The sequence below is a fragment of the Ammospiza caudacuta genome, chromosome 5 (genome assembly GCF_027887145.1).
Source record: "Ammospiza caudacuta isolate bAmmCau1 chromosome 5, bAmmCau1.pri, whole genome shotgun sequence".
NCBI classification, from domain to species: Eukaryota; Metazoa; Chordata; class Aves; order Passeriformes; family Passerellidae; genus Ammospiza; species Ammospiza caudacuta.
This window is the reverse complement of record NC_080597.1, coordinates 43195758-43222742: the sequence shown is the minus strand read 5'-3', so window position 1 is coordinate 43222742 and position 26985 is coordinate 43195758. Positions and strand designations below refer to the sequence as shown.

At 37.2% G+C, this 26985-nt stretch overlaps 1 protein-coding gene across 6 annotated transcripts in view; it reads left to right on the top strand.

The window, feature by feature from the left end:
• CNOT2 (CCR4-NOT transcription complex subunit 2) overlaps positions 1–26985 on the top strand; it is an 83666-nt gene that overhangs the window by 25588 nt on the left and 31093 nt on the right. For 3 of the 6 annotated variants that reach the window (XM_058804716.1, XM_058804713.1, XM_058804715.1), the window contains 2 exons: positions 24306–24428; positions 25758–25805. In XM_058804716.1, coding sequence (XP_058660699.1) covers positions 24318–24428; positions 25758–25805 — 159 coding nt within the window. In that variant the 5' untranslated portion in view covers positions 24306–24317. The remainder of the gene's footprint in view (positions 1–24305; positions 24429–25757; positions 25806–26985) is intronic. The other 3 variants (XM_058804717.1, XM_058804718.1, XM_058804714.1) reach the window with 1 other exon arrangement.

Genomic DNA, 26985 nt, shown 5'->3' with positions numbered 1-26985 from the left:
CGTGTGTATGTGTTGTTTATATCTTGATCTATGGATTGTTATTCCCGTGTCCCCTAAGTCTGGTGAAGTGAGAATGTTTGTTCTGCTGGGATTGTTAGGTTGTCTCTGTGATGTAAGTGAATAAGGTAAGGTATCAAGTAGAGAGGGTTCATTTTTGTTTACAAGGATACTTGACAGAAAAGTATATAGACATGTGCATGTATTAGGATTATCTCTCCATTAATATGTCAAAGCTAGTAATTCATAATCCTGCATTATTTTTCTTCATAATTATCAGATGATGACTCTTTCGGAATGGAAACCGTTATTGTAATTTGGATTTACTATGCAAAGAAAAGACAACAGTGATTTTATTTCATGAAGTGGTTAAAGGGGAAACTGATGCTAGAACAAACTCCAAGTTCTTTCTCCCTACTTAATTTTACCTGCATAGTTAGAAGATTAACTTGAATATTTTTGTGCATCTCTACTTACTAAGTTGAGTCTAGGAGGTGACCTTTTCTGCAAAGTCGTGGTGGTTCTGCTTTGAGAGCTGTCTCCCACTTGAGTTAATGGTGGTCGTGTCTGTAGTAAAAGATCATTCAGAATTACTGGTCCTTTATGCTTAATATTTGTTTTCTGTTAACTGTCTTTTGTGTAGTTATTTTGTGCTCTTGCCAAAACTCTGCACATTTGAGCAGTTTATAAATAATTTTTGGTTGTCCTTAGAGCAGTTGATTGATGCCTGTTCTACTTCAGGCTTCAGGTGCTGCATCCTGAGATACTAATGCCAATGTAGGGCTGTCTTAGGCGAGTGTAAGATGCAGTTGAAATAGAATATGAGAAAGAATAAGTAAATGAGCTCCAAATAAATATAATAAGTGGTAAACTCTGTTTTAGTTTGTTGTGTGTGGCTGTTCAGTTACTCATTTTAGATGCTAGTTGCATATCTGTGTGACAGATAAAATGATCATATTCTCTTTATCATGAGCCATTAGAATTCTGGTGTGACAAATTTAGCATTATTGGCTTTGTTCCAATCAGTAAGATCAGAGGAAATGTGAAGTATGCTCCAGTAGGTGCAGTGACTAGGTCTGCCTCACTTATGCTTTACTGCTTCTAACAAGTTTGAAATGTGATTCACCTGCCTCGTCAGAAATCTGCTATAGGCAGTGGCTTGAGGTCACTCCAGGAGTGATTCTGTCCCTGACACTTGTCTTTGCCTGTTAAACCTAGGTGTTGCTTTTGAAAGCACGATTCTTAATGCAGGATTCTTAATGTTTGAGTTCTTCAGTAACTGGCAAAGAACCTGTACTGCAGACTTGGTTGGTTTGGTGGAGCATACAAAAGGGCCTTATTACCTAGAGAAAACTTTTTTTTTTTTTTTTTTAATTTATGCTTTCGTAGACAGAGGAGGACAGTGCTATTTCTCTGTAAGTAAAAAAAAAAAATAATTCTCTGGACAGTTTGTTCCTGAAAAAGACCTGAAGTAGTTGGGATTAGGATAACTGATCAGATGAAGGTTTTCAGATGTGTAAAGTCAAAGCAGTGTAAGAATATTTGAATTTAAAGAACAATGCTGTAATAAAATTAATATTCAACTATGGCAAATGCAAATCAAAATTAAAAATAATGAAATTGTCCATCAAGACAATTGAGTCTGAGGCTACAGAGAAAACATCTTTCAAAGTAATTCTTCTACAGGGAAAAATGTAGGCAGTATTCAAAATACATCTCAAATATATCTCAAATAGAAGCAGACTGTAAGAAACTGTATCTGAGTTTAATGTAGAGGAAATTTTGCAAAATGACATGCATATTTTAATGTGCTTCAGTATAAACACTGTTTTGACTGGATTTTTTACTGGAATTTCAAAATTAAATAATGAAATCTTTCCAGTAGTGAAATACTTCCTGTTGTCTTTGCTCTATGTAACCTAAGGTTTTCATGTCAGAAGCATCTTTGGTTTAGCTTTGCATTAATCTGTATTAAAGTTTGGAATGCTTGAAGAAAGGCTTTTCAATTTTTCTGGCCCATATTGTGTGTGTTTTGGTATATTTTTTAACTGAGATTTCTTTGTATTGAGACAGTTGTCCAGACTGTATGGTCTGAGGTTCAGACTGGGACTTGCCAATGTGAATACTGCATAGTTTTTCTGAAAATCAAATGGGGGAGGGAGGAAGAGAAGCTGTTCTTTAAGAAAATATTTTATTTTCCTTTTTTCTCTCAGATCTAATATTAATAGCCATTTTTTTCTTTTTATTTTTCAAAGATTTTTATTTATTTTCTGTGACCTCTACTCTGTCTTACTTCTTAAATAAGATTGTTCTTTGTGTATGTTTTCTTGATTGGGTTTTTTTTTGTTTGTTTCTTTGTTTCTTTTTGTAATGTTATTGTTAAGGTTTTTAAACCCCTAGTAATGTTTTTTTCTCAGCCTTGTTAAAATGGAGGGTGAGTAACTTAGGGTTTGAAAGCTAAAGCCTAAACTTAGGTTGCAGATGGAGTCTGATTGGGTGCTTCTCTTGAAGCTTATTTTGAATGGTTTTGTACAAAACCAAACTATGCTGAAACCACCATGTGTTCTCCAGTGGTGGAGCAGGATATTTGAGTAGAGAAGCAATGGATCCTGTGTATTTCAACAAGAGCTTTTGGCATACACTGGTACAGTCTACATAGCTTAGTTAAGAAGGTGTGTCATAGACTGAAGCTTCTGTAAGTTGTTTGGAAAACTGTGCTATGAATATTTCACTGTGCAATTGTAGGAAATTTCAGGTTTCGTATGCATTTTCTTGAGGCTTGTACTTGACACTACTTTTCCTGAATTATTGACAGATAGAATAGAAAGTAAATGCAGACACTTTGCATAAAAAGGCAGATACAGAAATGCCAAACAGTACAAATATGTGATGAGGAGTACTGCTCAGTTAGCAGGGAAGGAGGTAGTGCTTGCACTGAGCAGTTAGACATTCAAACCTGCAGTATGTTGTTGAGGGAAAGAGGGAAACTGAGTGTTGGGATGTATTCATAGGAGTGCCTGTGTCCAAACACTAGTGAAATACTGTGGCTGTGTTCAACAATGTTAGGACCTCACATGGAACACTGTGCTTAAAGAAGTATATTAACTGTTACAAGGACTAAAAAAGAATGGTTCTAGCAATTTGGACCAGAAATGCAGAGAGGAAGCTGTGCAACAGGAAAGTGAGAGGGAAATGGAATTGACAATATTGTTATAAAGCTTTGAATAAAAGGGTTTTTAGGAAACTGGAGAGTATTGGGATAGGTGTGGTCAGATGCTGGGGAAAGGTTCCTCAGGGAGATTGTATAAGGACTCCCATGAGTTTGAGAGCCATTTAATGGTGTTACTAGTAGATACTGGCTCCTACCTTCTGGAGAACTGAAAGCCAGAAACTACCATGCAGGGTATGGCAGCAACTGCTCCTCTTCAGTGTGAGGTATCTCTTTGCTACATTTCCTGCAAAATTTTTAATCAAATTAACATCTAATTTGGAAGGGAAGAATACTGTTTGTTGCACAGCCTTTGGGCTGAAGAATTCTCATTTCCTATAAATCACGGAAAATTAGGTGAAATTAGGGTGATTTTAATGAGAATAGAGTTTGTCTTCATAGAGGTGAAATAGACTAATATTTGGATAAGCATGTTCTCTTCTTAATATAACATTATTTACATATGTAACAAAACAATGAAGATTGGCATTTTCTCATTGAAAAGGTTATTTCCAATTTGGTTTGGCTATAGTGCTCTCAAGTGTTACCTGTTTTGGTACTTGAGTACCCAAAGGTACTTGAATACTTGAGGGTCCCACTCATGCTTTATCAATCCCTATCTTAGGGATGATGAAACTGGAGTGTTGTGGAATTTCAGCAATACTGTTTTAATAGTTCTGGTAAAGTTCACATTGTAATGGTGTGAGATGTCTTTCTTCCATTGGAACTAAACAAAAGGCTGCTTTTGTGTAGTTTGATGCTGTAAAGAGAGAAGAAGGAGGAGCTGAGTGAAATCCAGCTTCCACTGTGACACTGCCTAGAGAGGCTTTGCAACCCAAGCCCTTTCCCTTTTTGCAAGGCAAAGGAGCAATCTAGTCTTGTGTTGGAATTATGACACTTTAGGGATTATACCCTGATACCAATTCCCTGTGCTGTGATTAAGTTTGTCATATCTGATCAGGAAAAGAATATAACCCTTTGTCTCCAATTTCTCTTATGACTTCATTATTACTTGCATGCCAGCAATGTACATGCTTCCATCAGTAGGTTTATAAGACTTGTTGACTGAAGCCATTCCATGTAGAGCAAGTCTGAACTTAATGTGATAAATAAATGTAGTAGCCTTTGTGACTACAGTGTTAGAAGAAGCACTTAGTACTTAGGGATGCTAGAATCAAAATTGTAACATTTTAAGGCAAGTAAAGAAAGCAGCATTAGGGAGTGTGAGGTGAATACAGAATCTACCCAGAAGGGAGTTGAGCAAGCTGTGAAGTTTTGTCCTACACGTTGAAGCTCCTGAAAGATCCAGTCCCTTTCCAGGCAGGATTGTTTCTGTAAGGCTTAGGTGGTGTAATTTGTACTTTTTATAGCCAATGAAGTTATTATAGAAATCTCTTCCTCAAAAAAAGAAGCCTATGGGTTTCCACAGTATTTGATACCACCTCCATTTTGTCAGATGAAGAGCCAGCTGTCAGACATGTCCTTGTATCCAGCAGTGCCAAGTCCTACTTGCTTTGGGCAGCAGTACTGCTCTTTGCTGCTGCTGGTGCAGGGAGAGTCTCTGGATTATCTGGTTATGTAACTTGGGAGACCAGGTTCATTTTGCAGAACCAGAAGCATCTGAAACTTTCTGCTGGCTTTTTGGTAGTGTATGTTGACTTTGCAACCTTTTTAAGTGGAAGGAGAAAGACAGCAGCTTGCGTACTATCCTCTGTGTCTGTGCTGGATGTGATGAGGCTGAGTGTGCTGTACAGTGTGTGCAGACACTGGAGACAACAGCCTGCCCTGCTTTTCTTCCTCCCATTGCCCCACCATTGCCAAACTGGGTTGTGTTGCACGGTGCACTGGACCTGGGGCTGTGCTTTAGTTGCTCAGGGACTGCAAGGCTGACTGCTGTGGACCTGGGCAGCTTGGTTTCTTTTTTTCAGGCTTTCTTCTAGGCTGTGTTTGATGGTAGCCTCCATGAATAGGTCCCCTACAGTGTCAGTGCTTTGGGAATGATTTCACTGAAGGCTTTTGGTTGAATGGCTTAAAAAATTTTGCAGAATAAGTATGTCCAAATTACTTAGCAAATGTAGTTTGAAATGTTGCCACTTTTCTGAGGTAAGGAACTGTAGGAAAGTATTGTGAGAAGGGATGATGCAAAACATTTGCTGGAGTTCTATCATGCAGCTGCAGGACCCACACCTGGTTGTGTCATGCCTCTTTTGGGCATCACTCTTACAGTGTGGATGTGCTCTTTGGCTTTCTGGTCAAAAACAAAATAGAACTTTGTGTGCAACAGCAGGCGCCTTCTCTAGACCCTGAAAGGTCACCATCTGCTTTCCCAATTGCTTTTTGGTGTTCTTTGGTTTTCTATTTGTTTGTTTGTAATTGTTTGTTTTTTTTTTTTTTAATTTTTCTTTCCATTAATTTTTCAATAAACTAAGTATTCTGTTGGGGGGGATTTTGCTTTTCCTTTTTCTCCTTTGGATTTGGAAATAGGGAATTTGTGCTTTCAGCTTCTGGGTTTGTCTTTCCAGTCATCTCTGAAAACTATTGGTTCATGAATTTGAACTTGATCTTTTGCTGTTCCAAGCATTGGGTTTGGAAGCATTTCTGTCATTTTGTAAGGAGGAAAAATTCCCTGTAAGGTAGATAATAGAAAGAGTTGTCGGTATTCAAGCTCTGTTGAGGATAACAGAGAATAAATTACGCACAGTTAAAAATAACTTCAGGGCCATTTGTGATTTCTTATGTGGCATTCTTACAACGCAAATCTGTGTTACTAGAATAACTTGTCTGTACAGGGTAAAGGCATTTATGGCTTGGTGTTTAGAGAAAGGGTCTCTAGATCTATAGATCTAGATCTCTGCAGCCTTTAATTTTTTTTCCCTCTGGGAAAAAAGACCCCAACACTTACTGCTGATCGATTTTTTCCTAAATCTTCAAACGAACAATAGTTTTGTTTTAAAAATGAAATCCCTCTAGTTAATGACTCCTGCTTTAGTTTGAGCGTGATTGTTGCTTTTTTATGGCATTTGGATTTTGCTTTAAAACTACTCAGTTTATTAAACTACTTAGTTTATTTTCATTTTATTTTCAGTGTATAAAATGTTTTCAAATGGATTTTTTTCCTGTTTATGGAACAATAGGACTTGTTACAAGGTTGGAAGATAACAGTATATTTTATTAATAATGTTTTATTAATCTACTTCATTTACAGGAAGTGGTCACTGGTCAAAACTTGCTTACCTGAGCAGACACAAAAAATTAATGGGCAAAAATGCAGTGTGTAGGTACATTGCCATTTTCAGGGTGCTTGAGGTTCTTTGAGGAGAACCTCATTCTAAGGGAATGGGATTGGGTCTCAAAATGTAGGATTTCAGGTTTTAAAGTATTTAGGTAGTAGATATTCAACAATGATGTGTTGAAGGAACTGGCTTTGAAGTATATCAATGTGTTTCCTACCTTTTTCAGTTTTTATTAAAAAGTGACAAGAAATGTTGATGCATTTGAGTGGTCAAGAGAAATTTTTAAAAGTCTACCTGTACTTTAAAAATTTTTGCAAATACTTTTCTTTAAGATTTGTAAACACAGTGTTCCCAAAAGTGATAGTCTTCCCAAATTTGAACATTACTAATTTATAAAGTGTTTTAGCACCTTCAGTTTTTGTTGGATGGGGTTTTACTACATTCAGTGCATTGAAACATAGTGCAATAGTTGTTACATTTCAGTGTCATTTACTGCAGTCTGTAATCATAATGAAAGTTAGTCAGGGTTCTGTGATTGTAAATTTGCAGCAGTTTTACCCCACAGAGAGTGGTTGAGTTCTGCATTTTGGAATATGAATAAGAAACATGTTTTATTTATCCCCTTAAAAAAAAAATCCTTCATATTAACAGTCTGCTTTACACATAAACATTCTTTGGAATCCCTAGTGTTCTTTCAGCTGACATGGCAAAGGCTAAAAAGATCTATGAAAAACCCCTTTGGTCTTGTTTATACAGAAATGTATGTTGTTAATAATGATATGAAATACTTTAAGACAGCATTGCATTTAATTCAATAAAATCATCTTTGAAGATTAAAGGTTCAATATCAGGACTGTTTTTTATTTTAACATCAATAAGTAGAATTTCAGTGGCTGTGTTTTTTATTGCACGTCTCAAACTGTGGTGCTATGCAGTGTAGCCAGTTTTGATATTTATGGCCTAAACATAGAGTAGGAAGGAGGTGACGTTTCTAAATTGGGTATTATGCCATTTTAAATGTAAAATTTGTTACGTTCTTGTGAATTAGGGAGGAATTTGGTGGAATGGACTCTGATGGTTAGTAAAAGCTGACAAATTACTGGGAAAAAAAGTGAATGTGATAAAGCATGAAGTTAAAACCAGATGAGTTAGCTTTGGGGTTTTGCCAAATTGCATTTGAAAGTAGCATGGTCACGTTCCCAGGAACATGTCATGACATGTTTAGGATTCATTAAGCTAAGATGAGCAGAAGAGTCAAAACCTCAAGAATAGCTTGCTTTTGTGATTGCTGTGTTTTACATTTTGGCAATATGTGTTTGATTTTAATTATACACTCTGGAAAGTCCCAGAAGTGATTTTGAAGAATTTTTTCTTTCTGTTGTCATGTATTGTTTGTTATGCTCAGTTGGCACAGGTTAGTTTCTTGTTCCTCAGGGTCATTTATCAGTGTGTTCCTTTAGCATCCAAGATAGTCTCCAGATTGTTTTGGCTTTCTTAGAGCCAGGCCGGGTTGGTAGTTTACCATTAGGGACTGTGGCTTTCACCAGTAGTTTCTAAAAATTATTTTTGTGGCAGTCTCTCTTGCAGTGCTTAGACTGAGACCAGAGAATCCCGTGGTGTGGAATTGCAGTTCCCTATGCAGGTGAGAGCTATGCAGCAATGATATGTGCATACTGGTAACCAGGAGTTTGAAAAGTCGTAGTTCCAGATATCCTTGGTATCAGGATGACAGGAGTTGTCATGACTGACTTAGTTGCTGTGATAAGGAAGGCAGATGAGTGTTCTTGTTCATGAATTTATATATTCTGAACCAGGCAGTAGGGTCCCTTCTTAAAGCCAGTAGTGCTTGACACACATGCAGGTACCAGGGTAGGAGGAATAAGGACTAGCAGAGCTTGAGTGCCCCATGGCATATGATTCAGCTTATTTAAATTTGGACTAGATCTGATACTTCATGAAGCAGTACCAGATAGACCTGTTTTGAAAAACTGGATCCACAGATGAAAAGTCATTCATTTATTGAGCGTGATCTTCAGCTTTGTTCTTTCTAAAGCGTTTTAATGAGTTTGCCTTGTAAAAGAAACCTTCTTTGGTTGAGTACTTCTCTATCCATGTTGTCTCTCATTTCCAGTCTAGCACTTTTTATACCAAGGAATTTTACAGAAGCCTGTTATCCAAGACTGAATGCTTTGCTTCCTTTAAAAGTAGGTACTTTAGAACATGGCTTAGAATTGAGGGATGCTTTTGTAAGAACGTTTTCAGATGTAGATTTTTGTTTGTATTAAATCCTTTGCTGATTTGAACAGGAATGAGAAAGTTGTATTTCAGAGCCCCTGATGCAGAGATACATTTGTCCCTATGAACATATATGAGAAGAGGGAGCAAACTGTAAAGTTCTACTTTATGTTAAAGTGCAAGGCCACTTATAAAATTTAGTAATATTTATGTAAAGGGATTGGAAAATTGCTGTAGAGAACCGCATGCATACTTTGCTCTTGATGAGAAGAAATTCAGAAACATCAATACAAAGTAGAAGATCAGATAAGTATTAGAAGTCACAAAGTTCCCAGAGGGGCTCCTGTCTTTCTCCTAACTAGGATAAGTCACAGCTTTTCTTCCTTGTTTGTTGGATCACTATAAATAATTGATATTTGAAATAATTTTTCCTCTGAAATTTACCAACATTTTAAGAAAGAAGGCTGTTAAACTGAGAAACAATGACAAAAGGAGAAAATTAGAACTAACCAAGGATGCACTTTCTAGAAAACAAAAAGTTTTTCACTTCAGTCTTTTATCAATTAATCTGACTATAGACTTCACAGGAATCCCAGAGGAATGAGTACACAAAGGATTCAGAGAATACTTTCAAAGTGCACAAAGCCATAGTATAGAGGAAGTCTTCATAGAATTAATTTTTCATGAATAACCTGAAATGTGGAAACTTTTTTAAAAGACAGTAAAAATGTAAGTCCTTTTTAAAAGAAAATTTATAGCTCCTTAATTTTATCTGCTTAACTAGGGCTATGCATGCCTAAACTAGCTATCTAAGCATTTAATCTAGAGTTTAGCAAATTTATCTTTATTAACAAAAAAAAGGTACTTCAGATCATGCATCTTTTCTCTGTATGCTTTTCATGGCTTGCTGACAGATTGTTTTCCTTTAGTGTTTTTGAATCATTAATTAACAGGCATTGGTCAATATTTTGTTCTTTTCAATTGAAAATTTAGGCTGGGGGTTAATGCTTGATGTTATGTGAGAAGCATACAGGTGACAATAGTTAAGATCTTCTAGTACCCATGGATTTATTAGGGTTTTATTGTCATTTTTTCCCAGTGAAAAGGCAATTGAGCAAATAAAGAAAACCATGCCCAGGTGCTGGGTGCTGACTGACACCCTGTGCTGGAGAAATGGAGTGGTGCATGTGGTTGTTCCCCTCATCTGTGCTCTTGCTCCTGTCCCAGAGGTTTCTGTACTTGCTGTAGGGATGGTTGGACAAGGTATTGTAGCAAGGCCTGTGTGAAATTCAGTGTAACCCACCAGAAGTAAATCAGTGGTACTTCAGTTGCTACTTGTGTTTGCAGCTTGTCAGCAGCAGCCCTTGTAGAGCAGGCATGATGGAGAAATTTAGGATAGCAACTTCATTGGTCACCCTGGTTCAATTTTACCATCACAGACCATCTTGCTTAATAGTGTTTTCCATCATACAAAAATTCATCCTTTTGATAAAGTGAATATGGATAACAGAGTGCTTGCCTGGATCTTCTGATACAGTTTCTTGGCTGTTAAGATACTGTAAATTGAGGCTGTGGCTATTACATTGTCCCACCTGCTATGGCATAGTGTAACCATGGCTGTAACCACAGCTGGGCCAAGAACACAGCTGGCTGAAAACTTAAGGAGCCAGCCAGGAGCAGGACTGTGACAGTAGACTTCACTGCTGTGAAACTATGCCTTGTGAAAATTCTGCTCTGTGATGATTCCCACTGTAGTAAATCTTCCATTTACTAAACACAAAATTTTTGTATTCAAAGCCTTAGTATAAAAATTATATTCTTAATATAAGAATTGTCCGCTGAATGTATAGAAGGTTTCTCTCTGTCACTTCAAAATCCAAAAAGCTTGCTTATCATTAAAATTTCGTAGTTGCAGCCTGTACTAGATGGTGGTTATGTTTTTGTATTCCATCTTCCCTGTAACTGATTTATTGTCACCTTTTAACTAATTTTAAGGTATCCTAAATAACCTTATTCTCAGAAAATGCTTTGAGAGTTAAGTGAATGGCGTTCTACCAGCTATCTGTAGTACATCTGGTTTTCCTTGTTCTGCTTTTAAAGCTTTTGTTAGGTATTTAATTTATTGAATCATCTAGACTTTTCTTTGCAGTTGCTTGAAATAATTCATGTTGGTACTTTAGAAGTAGTAGATCCTCCTTTCCAGCAATCTCCAGTATTGGAGGCAACTGGTTTGTGTGCATTAGAATTTGTTAGATAGCGTTTAAGTTCAGATTGTTTTTAAAAAATCATGTGTTTGTGACTGATTCTTTTTCTGCATTTCAGTTAGATGTGGGTGATACAGTCTTGTCAAGGTTTTTTTTTTTGTTAATCAGCAAAAAGCTTTTGATGTGTGATATATATCCAGTCACTATATGAAATAGATGGTTTTGGCTCTTTTATGCTACCTGTATATGTTAATAATATTGCCATTTCTGAACTAGTTTGAAGATAAATTCTGGTCAGAGCTAGGAAAACATGCTTTTTGTGTTTGGCTAGGTTTGGGGAGTTACAGATTGTGCACTGTGCTTGCTCTATAGGCTGTTCATTTGTGCTGCCTCTGGGAACATTATTCTTCATAGCAATGAGCATTTGGGTAAGTTCCCTTTTAAAAAGGGGGGAAGGGTTAGCAAAAGCTACAAGGAATATATTTAACAGAAAAAACTTATGACACCACAGAGATACATAAACGATTTTTTAAAAAATGACAGTATTGAAGGAGATCAAGCACAAAGAATACTTCAATATTTGTAAACGCTTTTGACATTTGCAGTTTTTGAGAGCTAGTTAGTGTACAATTCAGTCACTTTAAGAGAGCTGCAGTATCTGGGTGGTATTTTGTTTAAATTAAGAATAACTATAAACTTATGCAACATGTAGCTGCCTCCAGTTATCCGGTATATTGGTCCATGATGAAATGTATCACCCTCCATATTCTTACCAGCTTGATGCTAAGGGAAAGACATATTCATGACTTTACTGTACTCACTTAGATTATGAAAATATTGTAAAGAAATTACTTTTTATCTTTCCTGAACAAGATTTATATCTGGAACAATGTTTTTTTTAAATCTTCTAAGATTCTACTTCAAAATTGTGGAGGCCGGGGAGGGCAGGAAAGGGATTGTATCACTCAAGAAGCAAGAACTTCTTTCAGGACTTGGCTGACTCCGAGTATACTTCAAAGAATTTGGCATCAGATCATGGTGTAGTGATTTAAATCTTCTGCTTTCTCCATCTGCAATACTGGTAAAATATGTTGAGATGAAAATTCATTTGAGTGTTTTGCTATTGCAAGTTTAGATGAAAGTGAAGTAATGCTGCTGGTCAGGATAACTTGGATAACTTCTGAATTTTGTGAAATCAGAACTAGGAACTCTTGAGTAAAGTGTGTACATTAGCTGAGGATTGAGAACTCACAATTAAAAGTACTCTTTTAATGGGAGTGTGACCAGAATAATGGAAAGCAGTGCCCTGTTGGTTGTTTTAGGAGGCTGTTGAGGCACTAAATGTTGCTGTTCTGTTTTGGGGCTCTGCATACAACTGCTGTCTCAGAAACTGTGAGGAAGGTCTGAGATGGAGGGGGCCATCCCATGTCTGGGGCTTGGGCCAGGTCTCAGCAACATTTGCAGTCTGAGCTTAGACTGCCAATTTGAGATAGCTCTGCTTTAAAATGTTGTGGTGTAAAGTCTGTCCATTCCAAGAAGAGTTGCTTTTAATTTAAAACTGGTGTGTTATTTCAGTTTCTGATATTTGAACAAAGTTTACAGCATAAAGCCAGATTTTTACAATATGGAAATCTGACTAAAGTCCATGTGCATAGAGAGGGTGCATAGCTAGTCTGAGTCAATTTTTGACAGCTTTAATGGACAACACAGTGATTGGAGAGGTTGAAATTAAGCATGTGCAAGATTAGTACAGTGGAAAGGCATGATAGGTGCATTTACCACTTCCTTAATTCTACTTGTTGATTGCATTTGTGATAGTGTCGTAGGGAGCTCAGTCTATGTATGATTTATCTTTTCCGCTGTGGAGTAGTATCAAATAATAAAAATTCTGAGGAATTGCAGTTCAGAAATTTAAAGTCCTAAATAATTCTGGTACTTTTCCATTATCTTTTTTAAAAGATCAGCAAATTCTTTTTAAGACTGGTTTGGCCTTGTACTTCAGATATGATGTGAAAACATTCGAAGTTGTTTTGTCATGCTTTATTTTGTGTCTGAACCTGGTATAGCCGTAATCACAACATAGCCTGGCTGTGTAATCAGAAGGTTGCAAGAAACAGGCCCTGGAATACTTAGGAAGCATCTGAAGAGTTTCATTTAATAAAAAGCATGGTAAATAAATAACCAGAGGGGTAAAAGTTTGTAATTTTGACTTGGATTTTTTCATTTGCCCTAAAGAGTCACAGGCTTGTTACGTATGTTTTAGAAGGACACTCCAAAAACCCATAAATGAATTTAACTTCAACATGTCTGTGCTTCTGGGAAGTGTTTCTGCTTTTGCAGACCATAACATTAGTCTGGAGAAGGAGAGTCACTGAGAGGCAAGTATGCTGCCAGGAGGTTGTGGCAGCTCATAAATACTTCTTTTCCTTCAAGTATTCAATATATTAAACACACTAATGTTTTGAATTTTCCAGTTGTATTTTAATGTAAGACAAGATGTTTGATGTGCTGTGTGTGCTGAATAAATTTTTTGGCCAGAAATATTTTCAGCTATTTCTATTTTTAAAATACCTCCAGGAGGAAAAAAAAAAAGTGCAAACCAAAGGGAGGCCTGTATTTCTTAAAATTCAACTTAAATTAAAAGTACTGTTATTACCTCTTTCCTGAGGTGCTTCAAAGAAATGGTTAGCAGCTTACATTAAAAACTTTATATATGAATGTACTGATAGAAGGTAAAAAAGTAGTGGCTCTCTTATTCAGTTAAGATTTATCTACCTCGTGCTCCCTGTACTAGCCCTCCCACATCCAAAGCCACCAACAATACACTTTCCCCCACCCGTCACCTTGGCAGAAGCTGGAGTAGAAATGGGTCTCTAGTAGTACTGATTTATTTAATGTCAACAAACTCCATCAGAGTAATGAAAGAAAAAAATATTCTGTTCTTACTCTGTTAATCATGCTGCACATCTCACTGTACAGTGCTTAACTGCAGGAAATGCCCAGGAAACCAGGGCTTATTTAAAATACAGTATTTTAGATTAACCAAACATGAAAGTTTTGACTCTATCCAGGAAGAAAAAGGAAGGCAGAGCGGCTGTCGTAAAAAGTTAGTGGAATTGGTGCTGTGCCAAAAAAAAAAGAAAAAAAAAGATAACTGCAATATTCCTGGAAAGAAGAAAATTTTTGTGGAAATGTCCCAGCTGGAGCAATGGTTGCCCTTTTAACTGAAGCACAGATGCAGAAATCTAGCCTCCTGGCTGAGAGTATCAGCTGAAAGCAAATAAAAAGTCAAAGGAGTCCTGTTGTTTAATTTTTAATCTTTTATTCTTCTCATACAATAAATGAGATTTGGCATGATGAAAACACCTAAATCATGCGATTATGAACCAAAATTGAATTAACACTTCAGAGTTTGTTTTTTCCATTTGGTTTACAGGCTTTCATCTGCATGTCTGATATATAGTACAAAAATTTTTAAACAGTAAATTAACCAACAGAAAATGGGGTTCAGTGAACAGATGCAGCATACTTAATAGATAGTGTGACAAACACCATCTAATAAGACTTATTATTTTGTAGGAATACAGATCTAGAAAGCTGATTTGGGTGTGTAGGAAGTGTTAAATACTGCTTGTACAGTATGTAAAGTAGTGACTACAGAGATAGCTGGAGGCACTTAGCAGATGAAACTCTAAGCTTGGCTTAGGTGTCCTGTAAGGGACCTCAGCAAGGTTAAGAGAAATGGGAGAAAAACACTTGCAGCAATAGAGCAGGTGTGTGGTAATGGTGATGTGGTAAAAGACTTGCTCACTGACAAGCATACAACCATGCCCTTGTAACCATCTTCCCTTGCCTGTGAGGCCCAGCTGACCTTCATCTTTCCAGCTCATCCACTCCCATCCCGTGCTGCTGCCTGCTGCCCTGGCAGTGTCCTTGATGCAGGCCATTTTCAATTTTGATCCCCTGGAGGGATACAGCCTCCCTAAAATCTGGGAGTGTTGTTTCCTCTTTCCTCACCACTAGCTTTCCTTGTAAACATTTCTGATTTGGCAGATTCTGATTTCAGTGTGTTTGTGTGTTGCTCCACCAGGGCTTTTCTTTTGTTTTGATAGCTTCTTAGAGGATTCATCAACATAAAAGGTTTTTGAGCTGCTCCTTGTAATGGAACCTTTGTATCATTTCTTTGATACTGGCTTCAGAAGTCAGACTATAGTGCTGGCTTGGAGTAGATGAGGACCTGGTTCATTTTCCAGTTTAAGCTGTGTTGGTCCATTTTTGCATTGTCTTGAGTTGTCTGTTGTTTGTTGAAAATATTTTTGAGCAGCTGTGAGTGATACAAAGCATCAGAGGTGGCAAAGTGTGTCATGCTGATATCAAAGCTGTAACAGTTGATAGAGAAAAAATACTTCAGCACTGGAGCTCTATTAATTGTGAAACTGGACTCCAAAGTATTTAATCTTACTTAGTTAGTTTATGTTATAATTGCTATTAAAAAGTCTTTTTTTTTAAATACATGATGACTGTTAAATACCAGTGATGAAGGAAAAGTCTTTAAAGTGTTTTTCTTCTCTCAGAACTGTTCTGAGCTTTTTATCAGAAGTCATCCTGTATTTCTCTTTGTATTTTTGAACATATTTGACCTGTCTGGGGATTCAGTGAGTTAAGATGCTGGAATTCCAAACTTGGCTTATGGCCTGTCTGATTATCACTTAACCTGCTTAGCTCCCTTCACAGGAGTGCATTTATGTCCCTTAAGAATCTTTGCTGCGCTACGTGCTCATACACGTGTCACAAAAGATGTATTGAGCAACTGCCCTGTTCTAGTGCATTCTAGCAGAGGGGCACTGCCTAGCTGAAGAGAGGAGCACTACTCTCAGGTCAGAATGGTATGTCCCTATTAAAATCCATTTTCTATTGCCAGTACAAGATGGAGCAACTTTTTTGAGACACAAGGTTCTTACGCCCTCTATATGCTTTGCCTCATCTGGCATCCCTGTTTGAATTTTCAGCTGAAGTTACTTATAACCAGTTCTATGACTTACTTCATACAGAAATGAGTTTTTAGAGTAGGAAGTGCAAACTTCTTTGAACTATTGGCTTTGGTCACAATTTCCTTTTTTGCTTCCATGAGAAATTTATAAAATCGGTTACATTTCTAAGTAATTCAGAACAATGTGCATGTGCTTCGTGTAATTTTACTTTATGGGTTCATTTCTGCAGTTACCTTAATCCTTTCGGCTTTCAGACTGCACATGCATCATGTGAGTTTGGCCATATGCACGGTTGGCTGCAACAGAATTTTGCTGAACACAGAAGTTGCATGTTTATCACTTTGCTCTGAGGATCACAGTGTTTAAGAAAATTCCACGTTCCAACTTCTTTCTTTGGGGCCTGGAGGAAATGGTAGGATTTTGTTATATCTGAAGAACTTAATGTATTAGGGATTTTCTGATCTTCTAAAGCCAGGCTTTACGATTGTATATGCTGTATTAAGGAAGTCTCCAGAGGGTATCTGAGTAGATCTAGAATTTCTAATTGGATAAATTGTCTTTTTGTTTCATTTTTAAAAGAATGTGCCACAAAGCAACAAAAAAAGGCAGGCCCAGGTATGAAACTGGAAATAAAATTCAAATAGATGAACTTGCTGAATAAGAGGTTATCTTATTCTGATTTGTTACAAAAGGAAAATTGCTGAAAAACAACTAAACTTGTTGTGTCAATGGTGAAATACTTAAAAGCAGTAATGCAGCTCATATGGCAAACTGCAATTTTTTCAATTACAAAATCAATTTTTAGTTCAAACTGCAAGTAGTTTTCAACCACTGTGTTTCTGAATTACATAATGGGATGAGTCAAAAGGTTATCAAGCAAAAGAAGGTAGGAAGGTGCCATTCTGATACCTGCCAATGTCACTTTTTTATTATGGCTGAGATGTAAAATAGTGATTGAGAGGAACTCACAAAATAAATTTCTGAGGAGCCAGGAAAAGTGTCACTGCAGTAATAAGCTTGTTATAAGGGTATTTGAAGACATTTCATTATCTTTCTGAAATGGAATTTTGACGTATTTTGGTTATTTATCTACCGACTTTACAGCTGAATTTCTTCTGAGATTCACCCATTCCTACATTAACCAAGTACCAGTTTTTGTAGGAAAGGTTTATTTTTATAATAATATCAGACAAGTAGTCATTGTTCCCAATGGACAATATTCCTTAAACCATGGCCTTGACAAGAAAATACAGCTGTGTATTTTACAGTGTGTGTGTGGGTGTGCAGATGTGTGCAGTAGTCAGGACTTGTGATTTCATTGCCATGTCTGCAGAGGACACACATTCCTCCTTCTCAGCTCCTGTCATTGACTAAGGTGGAATGCATGTGGCATCATCCTGATTTCTCCCCAGACTGCTCTGGATGGAGTGTGAGTTTGTTTGCCCTTGTCACTTCTGCAGATCTGCTGCTGCCGTTCTTGTATTTGAAAATACAAGAAAGGCAGCAGCAGATTTGCAGAAGTGTATGTGTTTTATGTGTTTGGATTTTGTTTGAATGGTCTATCAGAAGATTCTTTTCCCTATGACTATAACTCATTGATCAAACCCATAAAAGGCATCCAGCTTAAAGAGAAGTCATATCCCAAACTACTGTTGGTTGCTAATATATTTCAAGTGTTGTGTCTGTACCAGGAGGAGAACCTGCAAGACTTTTTCCCAGGATGGACTTGGTGTCAACCATGTTACAAGACAAGACTTACACTCACAATTTTCCAGTTCAGCTTTAGTAATTTCAATGTTGGGTTATTTTTTAATGTAGGATAATTTTTCCTATTCCTCCTATGCTATTTCAGGAGTGTTTTAAAATGTTTATTTTGTAAGAGTTAAAGATGATTAACAGCAGTTAGCATGTTGTTCTTGTTCAGGAGAATTTCTGTGGCTTGTTTAATGTTAGGGACTGCCATTTCTTGGATATAGTTTGTATGCAGCATAGATTCACAGTTGTAGTGTAGCTTTTGAAAGAAATATAGTGAAATACTCGGTTTGCCATAATGATGTTCTTTTGGTACTACAAAGTTGTTGTTTGTTATCATGGCATTATCATACAGTGTTCTGGTGGAGGTTATCATTCACCTTGAAGAAGTGGACAAACTGCGATTATGAAATGAGAAAACAGAGGATCTCCACTTCTGGTTTTGTTTTGTCTTTCATGTAGAAAATGAAATCTATTTCTATCAGTGTACTTTTCATATATTTTTAAATTAGCTTTAACTTATTGCTAAAGGTTTGGGATTTGAAAGGTTTTTTGCATTTAGCAACTTGGTAATATATATTCTATTGTATATCAGTTCCACTTTAAGTTAAATAGGAATTAATCTTTGGCGAGAAATAGGACCATAAACTGTAGTAGTTTTTACTATAAATTTAATTTATGCTAGCAAACCAAACTGACGGAATTCCAGCTTCTGTGTTTTGACTTAAATTGCAGGCTCATTTTGTGTTTCATGTGATTTTTGATAGACATTTTGAGAGACTCTTATTTCTCACTAAAAGGCTCATTAAGGGTCACTTTTGTAGATCCTTCCCATGTGTAAATATGTCATCTTCTGTGAAAACAGTGATTTGTGACAGACAAGAAATACAGTAAATATTGCCTTTGCTTATTAATACCTAGGCAGCAACATCAGCAGCAATAGAAGATAATTGGGTAGAAGCTCTGTAACATCAAACTGAGATTACAACTTTTAATTGCTTCCATGTAATGATAGTGTGCCTGTTGACAAACACTGTAGTCACTGGAGAGGCAGGAAGGGGAAGATACTGCTAGAATTCCTAAAAGGGTTTCTCTTTTTTTTCCCAGCTTGTATTACGGTGTATAGTTTTAATCTCACAAAGATGATGAGTTTCATCAGTTGTAATTCAATGTTGGTTTTTCTACTCTATGGAAAATTAAAAGTATTCATTCTCCTCTGAGATTTTATAGTATCATCTTAGTTTAGATTTGGCTATGTTAATGGCGTGAGGGAGCGCTCTGTAGGCACTGCCTATAGTAATATGGCAAAACAAAAAAATATAATTAGTTTTCATTTTTTAATAATTTGCTTCAGGATGTTAAGCTAACATTGATACACAATCATAGAACCACTTTATAAGTAAATTTTTAAGATTTTTTTGCAGCTTAAGACAAAATTTTTAGTAGTTTTTCATAAAAATTCAGTTTTAATAAGATATTTTTCAGTTATTGGTGAGACATTTTTGTGTGCTGAATTATGCTATACTGCAGTATTCCTCCCAATTTAAAATGTTTTAAAGAAGATATAAAGAGAAATAAGTACCGACTGTTGTTTTGGGTTATTTTCTCAGCTGAAGTATAAAGGTCAGTGACCACAGCAAACTGGTTATTAGATCCTTCAAGTTCATAAGCTTTGTACAGTGCTTCAAGTTCTCCTGTTGTTAGGAAATGTTCCACAGAAGAATTTAAAGGTCTTACCAGGTTTCTGACTGCATTTTGCTTGATGAACATTAGCTTGAAGTTGTGAGTTCTAAACATAGAATCATAGAATGGCTAGACTGGAAAGGGCCTTAAAGATAATCTGTTTCCAGATGCCTACCATGGCAGAAATACTTTCCATTAGACCAGGTTGCTCACAGCCCCATCCAACCTGAAAACTGGGGATGGGGCATCCACAACTTCTCTGGGAAGCCTCATTGTGCCAGTGCCTCATTACCCTCACAGTAAGGAATTTCTTCATAACATTAACCTAAACCTACTTGCTGTCAGTTTAAAATAATTTCCTTTTTCTCCTGTCAGTATATGATCCATATTTTGTGTAGGCTCCCTTCAGGTACTGGAAGGCCACAAATAAAGTATCCTCAAAACTTCTCTTTTCCAGGCTAAATAATCTCATTTCTCTCTGCCTCTCCTCATAGGAGAGGTGCTCCATCCCTCCAGTCATCTTGGTGGCCTTTTGGTGGATTCATTCCATGAGGGTGATGTCCTTCCCATGCTGGGAACCCCAGAGCTGGATGCAGCTCTCCAAGTGGGGTCTCACCAGAGCAGAGCAGAGGGACAGAATCCCCTCCCTCGCCCTGCTGGTCACACACTGCTTTGAATTGCCAAGATCCAGTTGTGTTCTGGTCTTTAAGTGCACACTGCTGCCACATGTCCAGCCTCTCATTCACCAACACACCCAAGCCCTTTTGGCAGGGCTGCTCTCAATCTGTTCATCTCCCAGCCTCTGTTGATACCAAGGGTTGCCCTGAGGCAGGTGCAGCTCATGCTTTGAAAGAAGTGCGTGTGTTCACTTGATCAGAAGTGGACAATGTGGTTTGTGGCCATGTATTAGGTTAGTTCTCTTAACTCCATCCTAATATGTAGCTCCTTCCCTTTCTTTCCTCTGTCACCTTGAATATTTTCTAATAATATTTTGCATGGAACTATCAGTGGGAGTTGTAAGTACTTTTGCAACATTACGCTAAAGAATGAATTGACTTAAGTGCACTGTTTCTACATTTTTAATGAATGGTTACACTGCCAGTGTGTCTTGTGCAACGGAGAACTGAGTTCCCACAGTAGAAAAGAAAGTACTTAGAGGATTAGGAGAGGGGAATCATGCCATTAGTCTGAGAGACAAGAATTCTGTGTGTAATAAAATTGTCATGCAGTTGGCATACCACTTCTGTGAGATTGTGTTGGCGTGTGTGTATGGATATATATGAAAGAGGAACTGAAATATAAGGGCTGATTTCTACCTCTCTTCACCTCACCAATTTAGACCTGTACCTGAAGGTCGAAAACCTCAGGTCTCTGTTAATTTCCAAAGGGTTTAAAATCTATTTGTAAGGGCTTCATGAACTCTGCTGTATTTACTTTCATAGCTGATTGGGCAGCGATCTGTCAGTCTGTGTATGAGGTTTCTCAGTGGCTTCTTGTCCTTGGATATAAGCAGCTAAGTTCCATCTGCAGATCTGTCTGCATTTGGCACAGACCCAGTTATTCTCACACCTTCTTAAAAAGAGTACCACAACAGTGTTTTTCCAGTATCTCTGCATATGCTTGTAGCGTGAGTGACTAATGAGCGTGTTAGTGAATCCTGGAATAAGTTACCATGGATTGGAAGGTGCCTGCTGCTAACCTGGCAACAGTATGACACTGTCATTGCATAAACCTGCTGTAATATAAAAGTCTGCATGGGGATAAGTGCTCTGATTCAGAAGTCTGCCAGCCGTTCACTGTCACCAGTGACTATTGGGAAGTAGGTAAATTGGCTGCTGGTTTTAGCTTCAGAATGAGCACAAAGTAAGAAACCTGGCTACAGCAGCTGCAGTTCAAGTCTCTAATCCCAGTTCCTGCTCTTTCTGTTGCTGGTTTTTAGCAGCTTGCCTCATATTACTGTGCTGTTAGTTTTGTGACAGGGCTGGATAGTGTTGTGAATTGTACCACCACATTTCTCTGTTGCGATCTGTGCTGTGGTTCACCCTAAGAACAGGAGACAGCTCTTTCTAGTGGAGTGGAATCACGTTCGGAGTGCCTAACATGAATCCTTTAGGTGCTTGCCAGAGTGCCCTCCACTGCCTGCACCACTTCCCTCAGTGGGAGTTTGGACAGCTTGAACACTGCATGTGACTGCTTCGCTTGGCAGCTTTGAACAACGCAAAATCACATACAAAAATGCTGTTGTGAGGAAGTGTCAGCAAAAAGTCTTAGAAGGTCTTCAGGATACTTGGGGGCAGTGATGCAGCTGGGTTGCAGACAGGAGCACTGCAGACTCCTCAGCCTTCCTGAACTCTTCCCCTACAGCTGCAGCCTGCTGTGTTTTCTCTGGAGTTCATCAGCACAGTTCTGTTAGGTGTCATGTAGAAATATGGATTTCCAATAAAAAAACAATATTTATCTAATTATTAGAAGTTTTCTTCATTTTCTTTCTTTATAACCATGCCCTTGTCAGACTCCATATTAATATCATTGTACTTCATCAGTCTTCAGGGAGTAGTCTTGATTAGTTTTTTGGGCCACTGTCATTTATGATTTTCAGTATAGAAAATAATATTTTTAAAAGTTTGAATTTAGTGGGGAATTTAAAATATTTTTCAACTTTTCAGTAGAAAGACTACATTTGGACATACTTTCTTGGACATATATTTTGAGAGGTCTGACCCACTGACTTAGAGATCTTTACAGTACATATGTAGCCAGCCACATGTAAACCTTTGAAGAAATAAGATCAAAATCTGCTAGGTCAAAGATAATAGTTTTTTCCCCTTATATAGGTCCTGTATTGTAGCTCAGGGTTTCTTATTACTTTAGTACAGTACCACATATGCATCAGGGACTTGCTTTCTATCACAATTCAGTTGTTATTCTGCTGATGTATCACAAGAGAAGGTTATGTGACAAAAAAATAATCCTTTACTTATCCCAGGTATTGTTAAAGGAGTACCAAAGAATTCTTTGGGACTTGTGTAAAGCTGCTTTTCTGCTTCTCTGGAGCAGTAGTTGGGTGAGACTGCAGCTTCTCTTCATTGCTGAAGATAGCTTTGCCAAAGCATTTCACTATCCTTTTTACTGCAGTTAAAGGCAACTGCTCATCCCTCTGCACTTTACTCAGGCAGAGCAAAGGACAAGATAATCCCCTTAGCCTGTTAAATGCTCCATCCCATCTGGTAGGTGATAATTGCATTGTAAGGGGATTAACACGGTGGGATATGCTTACAGTGTAATGAAAGATTCACTATAAGTGTGAAAGTCAGCTGATTGCATTCTAGCACTTGGGGACCTTATATTTGCACATATTTTGTAAAAACCATAAAAGACAAGTTTCATCTGGGGAAGGTGTGTAGTATCTTTACATGCCATCCTTCACATATTTGTAACAGATTTTACATTTGTTCTGGAATATCACTAGTAAATCCTCTTGTAGGAGTAGTGCAGTAGACTCTTGTTTAGCTAAATGTTTTGAGATCATTCCGTGGAGTATAGCTGTATTAAATGCATCCCAGGTGTTGACTACTGTTAATCAAAAGTACTGTGACTTTGAAACCATGGGGCTTAATTGTTACCAGTCTAGGAACAGCCATGTTATTTAAATACAGCTTGGAAATCTTCATCAGTAAAGGTGAAATTTGAATAAGCCATACTGTGAGGAATATCACAGTAATTTTGTGTCAGCAGGGATTTCTGTCAAGAGGATTTCTGGCTGAAAGTAACTCTTCTTGAAGCCAACCAAAATAAATATTTTGAAATTTCAAGCATGAGCCTAAGGTAATGCAGACTGACTGATTCTTTTTTTTTTTTAAAGAAGTTTGAAATCCCGTCTTTTTAAGTTTGTCTAATGCTGTAGTGAAGATAGTAAATTTTAAGGTTTAGAGCATTTCATAAGTGAACTCTACCTTAGCTTCCTTGCCTTTCGAGATTATAAAGATCCTTGTGAAGGTAAGTTCTGTAGGGCAGTAGCTCAGGGTTGATGATCACCCTGTTGGATTGCACTCTCTCCAGTCTCCCCATATGGTACAAGAAGCTGGGAAGTTGCTCTGTGCTGACCTGCATGTGCCACTTAGCTGGTTTGAACATTAACCTGGGTGGTTAAAACAGGGCTTGGTTAGTGCGCGCTGTACTGGGCCAGAGCTTCATAGTCAGGTGATCAAATGAGAGGTAGAGAAGTACACACTGTGTGCAGAAGATGCTTTAGTGACATTGTGTGACCTTGCTGCAGGATTGAATTTGCTAATGAATTAAGATTCTGTGACCAGCTGTGTGGCTGCTGTTTCTCTGGCTTCCATTTCCTGACTTAGCAGCACTGTGTGCATGTGCGATCCTGGGAGTAAGGGTAAAATAAAACCTAGTGGGTTTTTGTGGGCTGTCTGCAGTAACTTTGCCAGTCTGGGATGAAGTTGTTGAGTGTGGTTAAGCTCAGCCTTCTCTTAGTTATCATGGATCTGAGTGGGGTCAAGTTGAAAGCTGGTTTGCTGGTGATGAAATATGGAAGATTTCACAGATCTTTCTTTTTTCTTCTCTCTTTTATTTTTGCTATTTCTTTTAAGGTGACTGAGTTCTAAAGAATATTCTTAATTATTTCCTTTTAGGCTGAATGTTTACCTGAGGAGAGGAAAACTAGGGAAGTTTGCTCTTTTATTTTCTGACGTGTTGTAATTTTAAGTAAGCTTGAGTGTAAAATAAACGTAACAACACCCTTCCAAAAAATGAAAATATGTCCCCTTTACCCACCCCAATTGTTTCTGGAATATGAGTTTGTCACATGAAAATCCGTCTTGAAAGCACCATTACACTGGCAATATATGGAAAGTATTTTTAAGAGGAATTTTCAGATATTTAGAAATGGGTTTTAACCATCCTTCTATCGATATATATTTAAAATATATACCAACTATGTAACAAACCAAATAATATATGGTGTATAATACATTTTCTTCTTATTTAGGTGACAAACAGCATGTTTGGTGCTTCAAGGAAGAAGTTTGTAGAGGGGGTTGATGGTGACTACCATGATGAGAACATGTACTACAGCCAATCATCGATGTTCCCACATCGGTCAGAAAAAGATGTAAGTTGAATAAGCTTATTTTTTCTCCTTTCAGTACTGAGATAGTTTCAATATGTGAAATGTATGTGAGGAAGATCTTCATTTAGCTTTAAGCTGTACATTTCCAGCAGCAAGTGCTTTAATTTCAGTGAATTTATTCACGTAAACTTCAGCCATATACTTGCCAATGTTGTTTTGTGGGTTTTTTTTTTTCATCTTGAAGCATTGTGTTTGTAATTTAAATTGAGTTATTGATTACATCTTGTGCTTCTGTGCAGGGTCTTCAGGTTTTTTGTTGTGGTTTTGTGTTTTACATCTTCAGCCATTTTTAGTTTCTGATGAAAATGCTTTGTGCAATTTGTTTACTGAAGTAATCTAAGTTAGGTATTTCTCCTATTTGGAATGCCACACAGTTACAAAACTAGCAATTACTAAACATTTTTTCCACTCATTAATGACAAATTGTATGTTGAAACTGCATTGACATTAGTGAAGCTCTGCTGCTTCTTACCAAAGATAAATATATTAGGCAGTAAAGTATGTCACTTTTACATGGAGTAGCATGAAGAAATACATGGAGGACTTGAAAGTGTGGCTTGAAGTTCATGTCACCTGCAGGTCAGTAATATAATCTCATGGTAGGCTTGTAATTTATATGTGTAGGCAACACATCCTTTCTAACTAAAAAAAAAAGCAATTCCATTCAAATTTTTAAGAAGGTGAAAATGCTTCAAGTCTGCCTCCAAGACTGTCTAGAAATACGGTTAATAGCAGTTGTAAACATAGTCTTGATAGACCTTGGCCTGTGTCAAGAGAAGCATTTCCTACAGACTCTTAGATGAATTTTAATTTAGATTTTCAAAGAGAAGGAAATAGTTTAGAGAGTAGAAGGCTTTTTTAGACAAAATGCAATTAAAAAAAAAGCATAAATGCAGCTTTCCAATTCAGTTTCATAAATTGATAAGAGCCAGCAAAGGATGAAAATGTAGTACAGTGTAAACAAAACTAAATGGGCAGCTTTTTTCTCTTTATGTTGATTACACATATACATGTACCACAGATGCACATAGGCACAGTGGAATATTTATGATGTGGAATTACATCCTTTCTGTGGTCACCAAGAGGTGCAGCTAGCACTCAAAAACAATAGAGAGAATTTTTCCAAAGTTATTTTGGTACATTAAATCCCTTCTTTTAGACTTGATGCACTGAGGGTGAAATCATTATGGTGTAGTAAGAAAGATAAAGTGAGATAAATGCTATGCTGCACAGCATACACAGTGAAAGCTAATGGCTTGGCACATCGTTGACACAGTGAATGAATGTTTTAGTTGCCTACTTTTTCTGTAGGTAGAGTTGCAGAAGTGGATCTTAGAATGGCACTTGAAGAGGAAGAAGGTGGGTGTTCCATACACCAGGAATAACAAATGAGAAATCTTGAAGGCCTGTGGGAGAAGTGGCCAAAATGGGGCATAGAAGCCTGTAGTTGGCAGAAGAATGATGTCATTCCAACAGGAAATAGAAGAGTGGATTTACAAAAGCTTTTTAAAATTTTATTTCTAAATTATTTTAAGGTTCCCCAAGTCCTGTAGCTTAACTGTTGACCATTACAACTTTCTGAGTTTATGCTTATGAAATTTTAAACTGTTATATGCTATTCTGACTTTTTTATACGTTTATACAAATAAATTTATGGCAATAATATTGACTGTACACCTTTGATCAGTCAGGTATAGCTAAATGCATACTGTGTATTACATGTTCCATTTGCTCTTTCACTTGGCTCACAGTAGATGAGGAGGGTTGGAAAGGTTGTTACATTCTCTTAAGTTTCCAACTTCTTGCACAGCTTTGTAAACCTTTGCCTCTTGAAAATAACCATGTTTTCAAATAGTCTTTCAACTAGAATTCAGCTAAAAATGTTGTATATGAAAGTAAAATAAATATATTGACTCTGTATTGACAGGCTAAAATAAAATTGCTCAGAAGTTTTTCCAAGTAAGCTAATAAAGACTAATGTTCAAAACCTAGATCCAGTTTTATGAACACCTGGGGGAAAATTCCAGCGTTCTAGATCTTGAAGCACTTTGAATCTTTCTGTCTTCACATCTACTATGGTAATAAAATAAAGGCAGAAGACATATCGGGGAAAGAAGCAAATTACTCTTATATTATCTAAACAAGGTGCAATTTTACTGCAGTTTGTTATTCTTCCTTTTTCAACTTCAGCTCCATTTATATCTTTACTGAAAGCAGATACAATTAATGTGGTAGGCATTTGCAACTGACCTATAAAAAATACTGAAATGTAATCTTTTTCTCTCCAGTGTATGATATGTAGATATGAATGCAGAGTCCTTCATTTATGCTTCATTTATTTTCTAGAGTTCTTCCAACTGAAATAGAATGGTTTTGGTGGAAGCTTCTGTGAATGGACTCACTAAATTCTGTTTTTCAGCAAGGCCTAAAGCTTGTTTAATATTTGCCCTTATACTGGATATAGCTAGGTATTTCTCGTTTTCATTTTGTTGAACTTTTAGTGATTCCGATCTTGAGTTGCTGCTTTCCAAGGAACTGT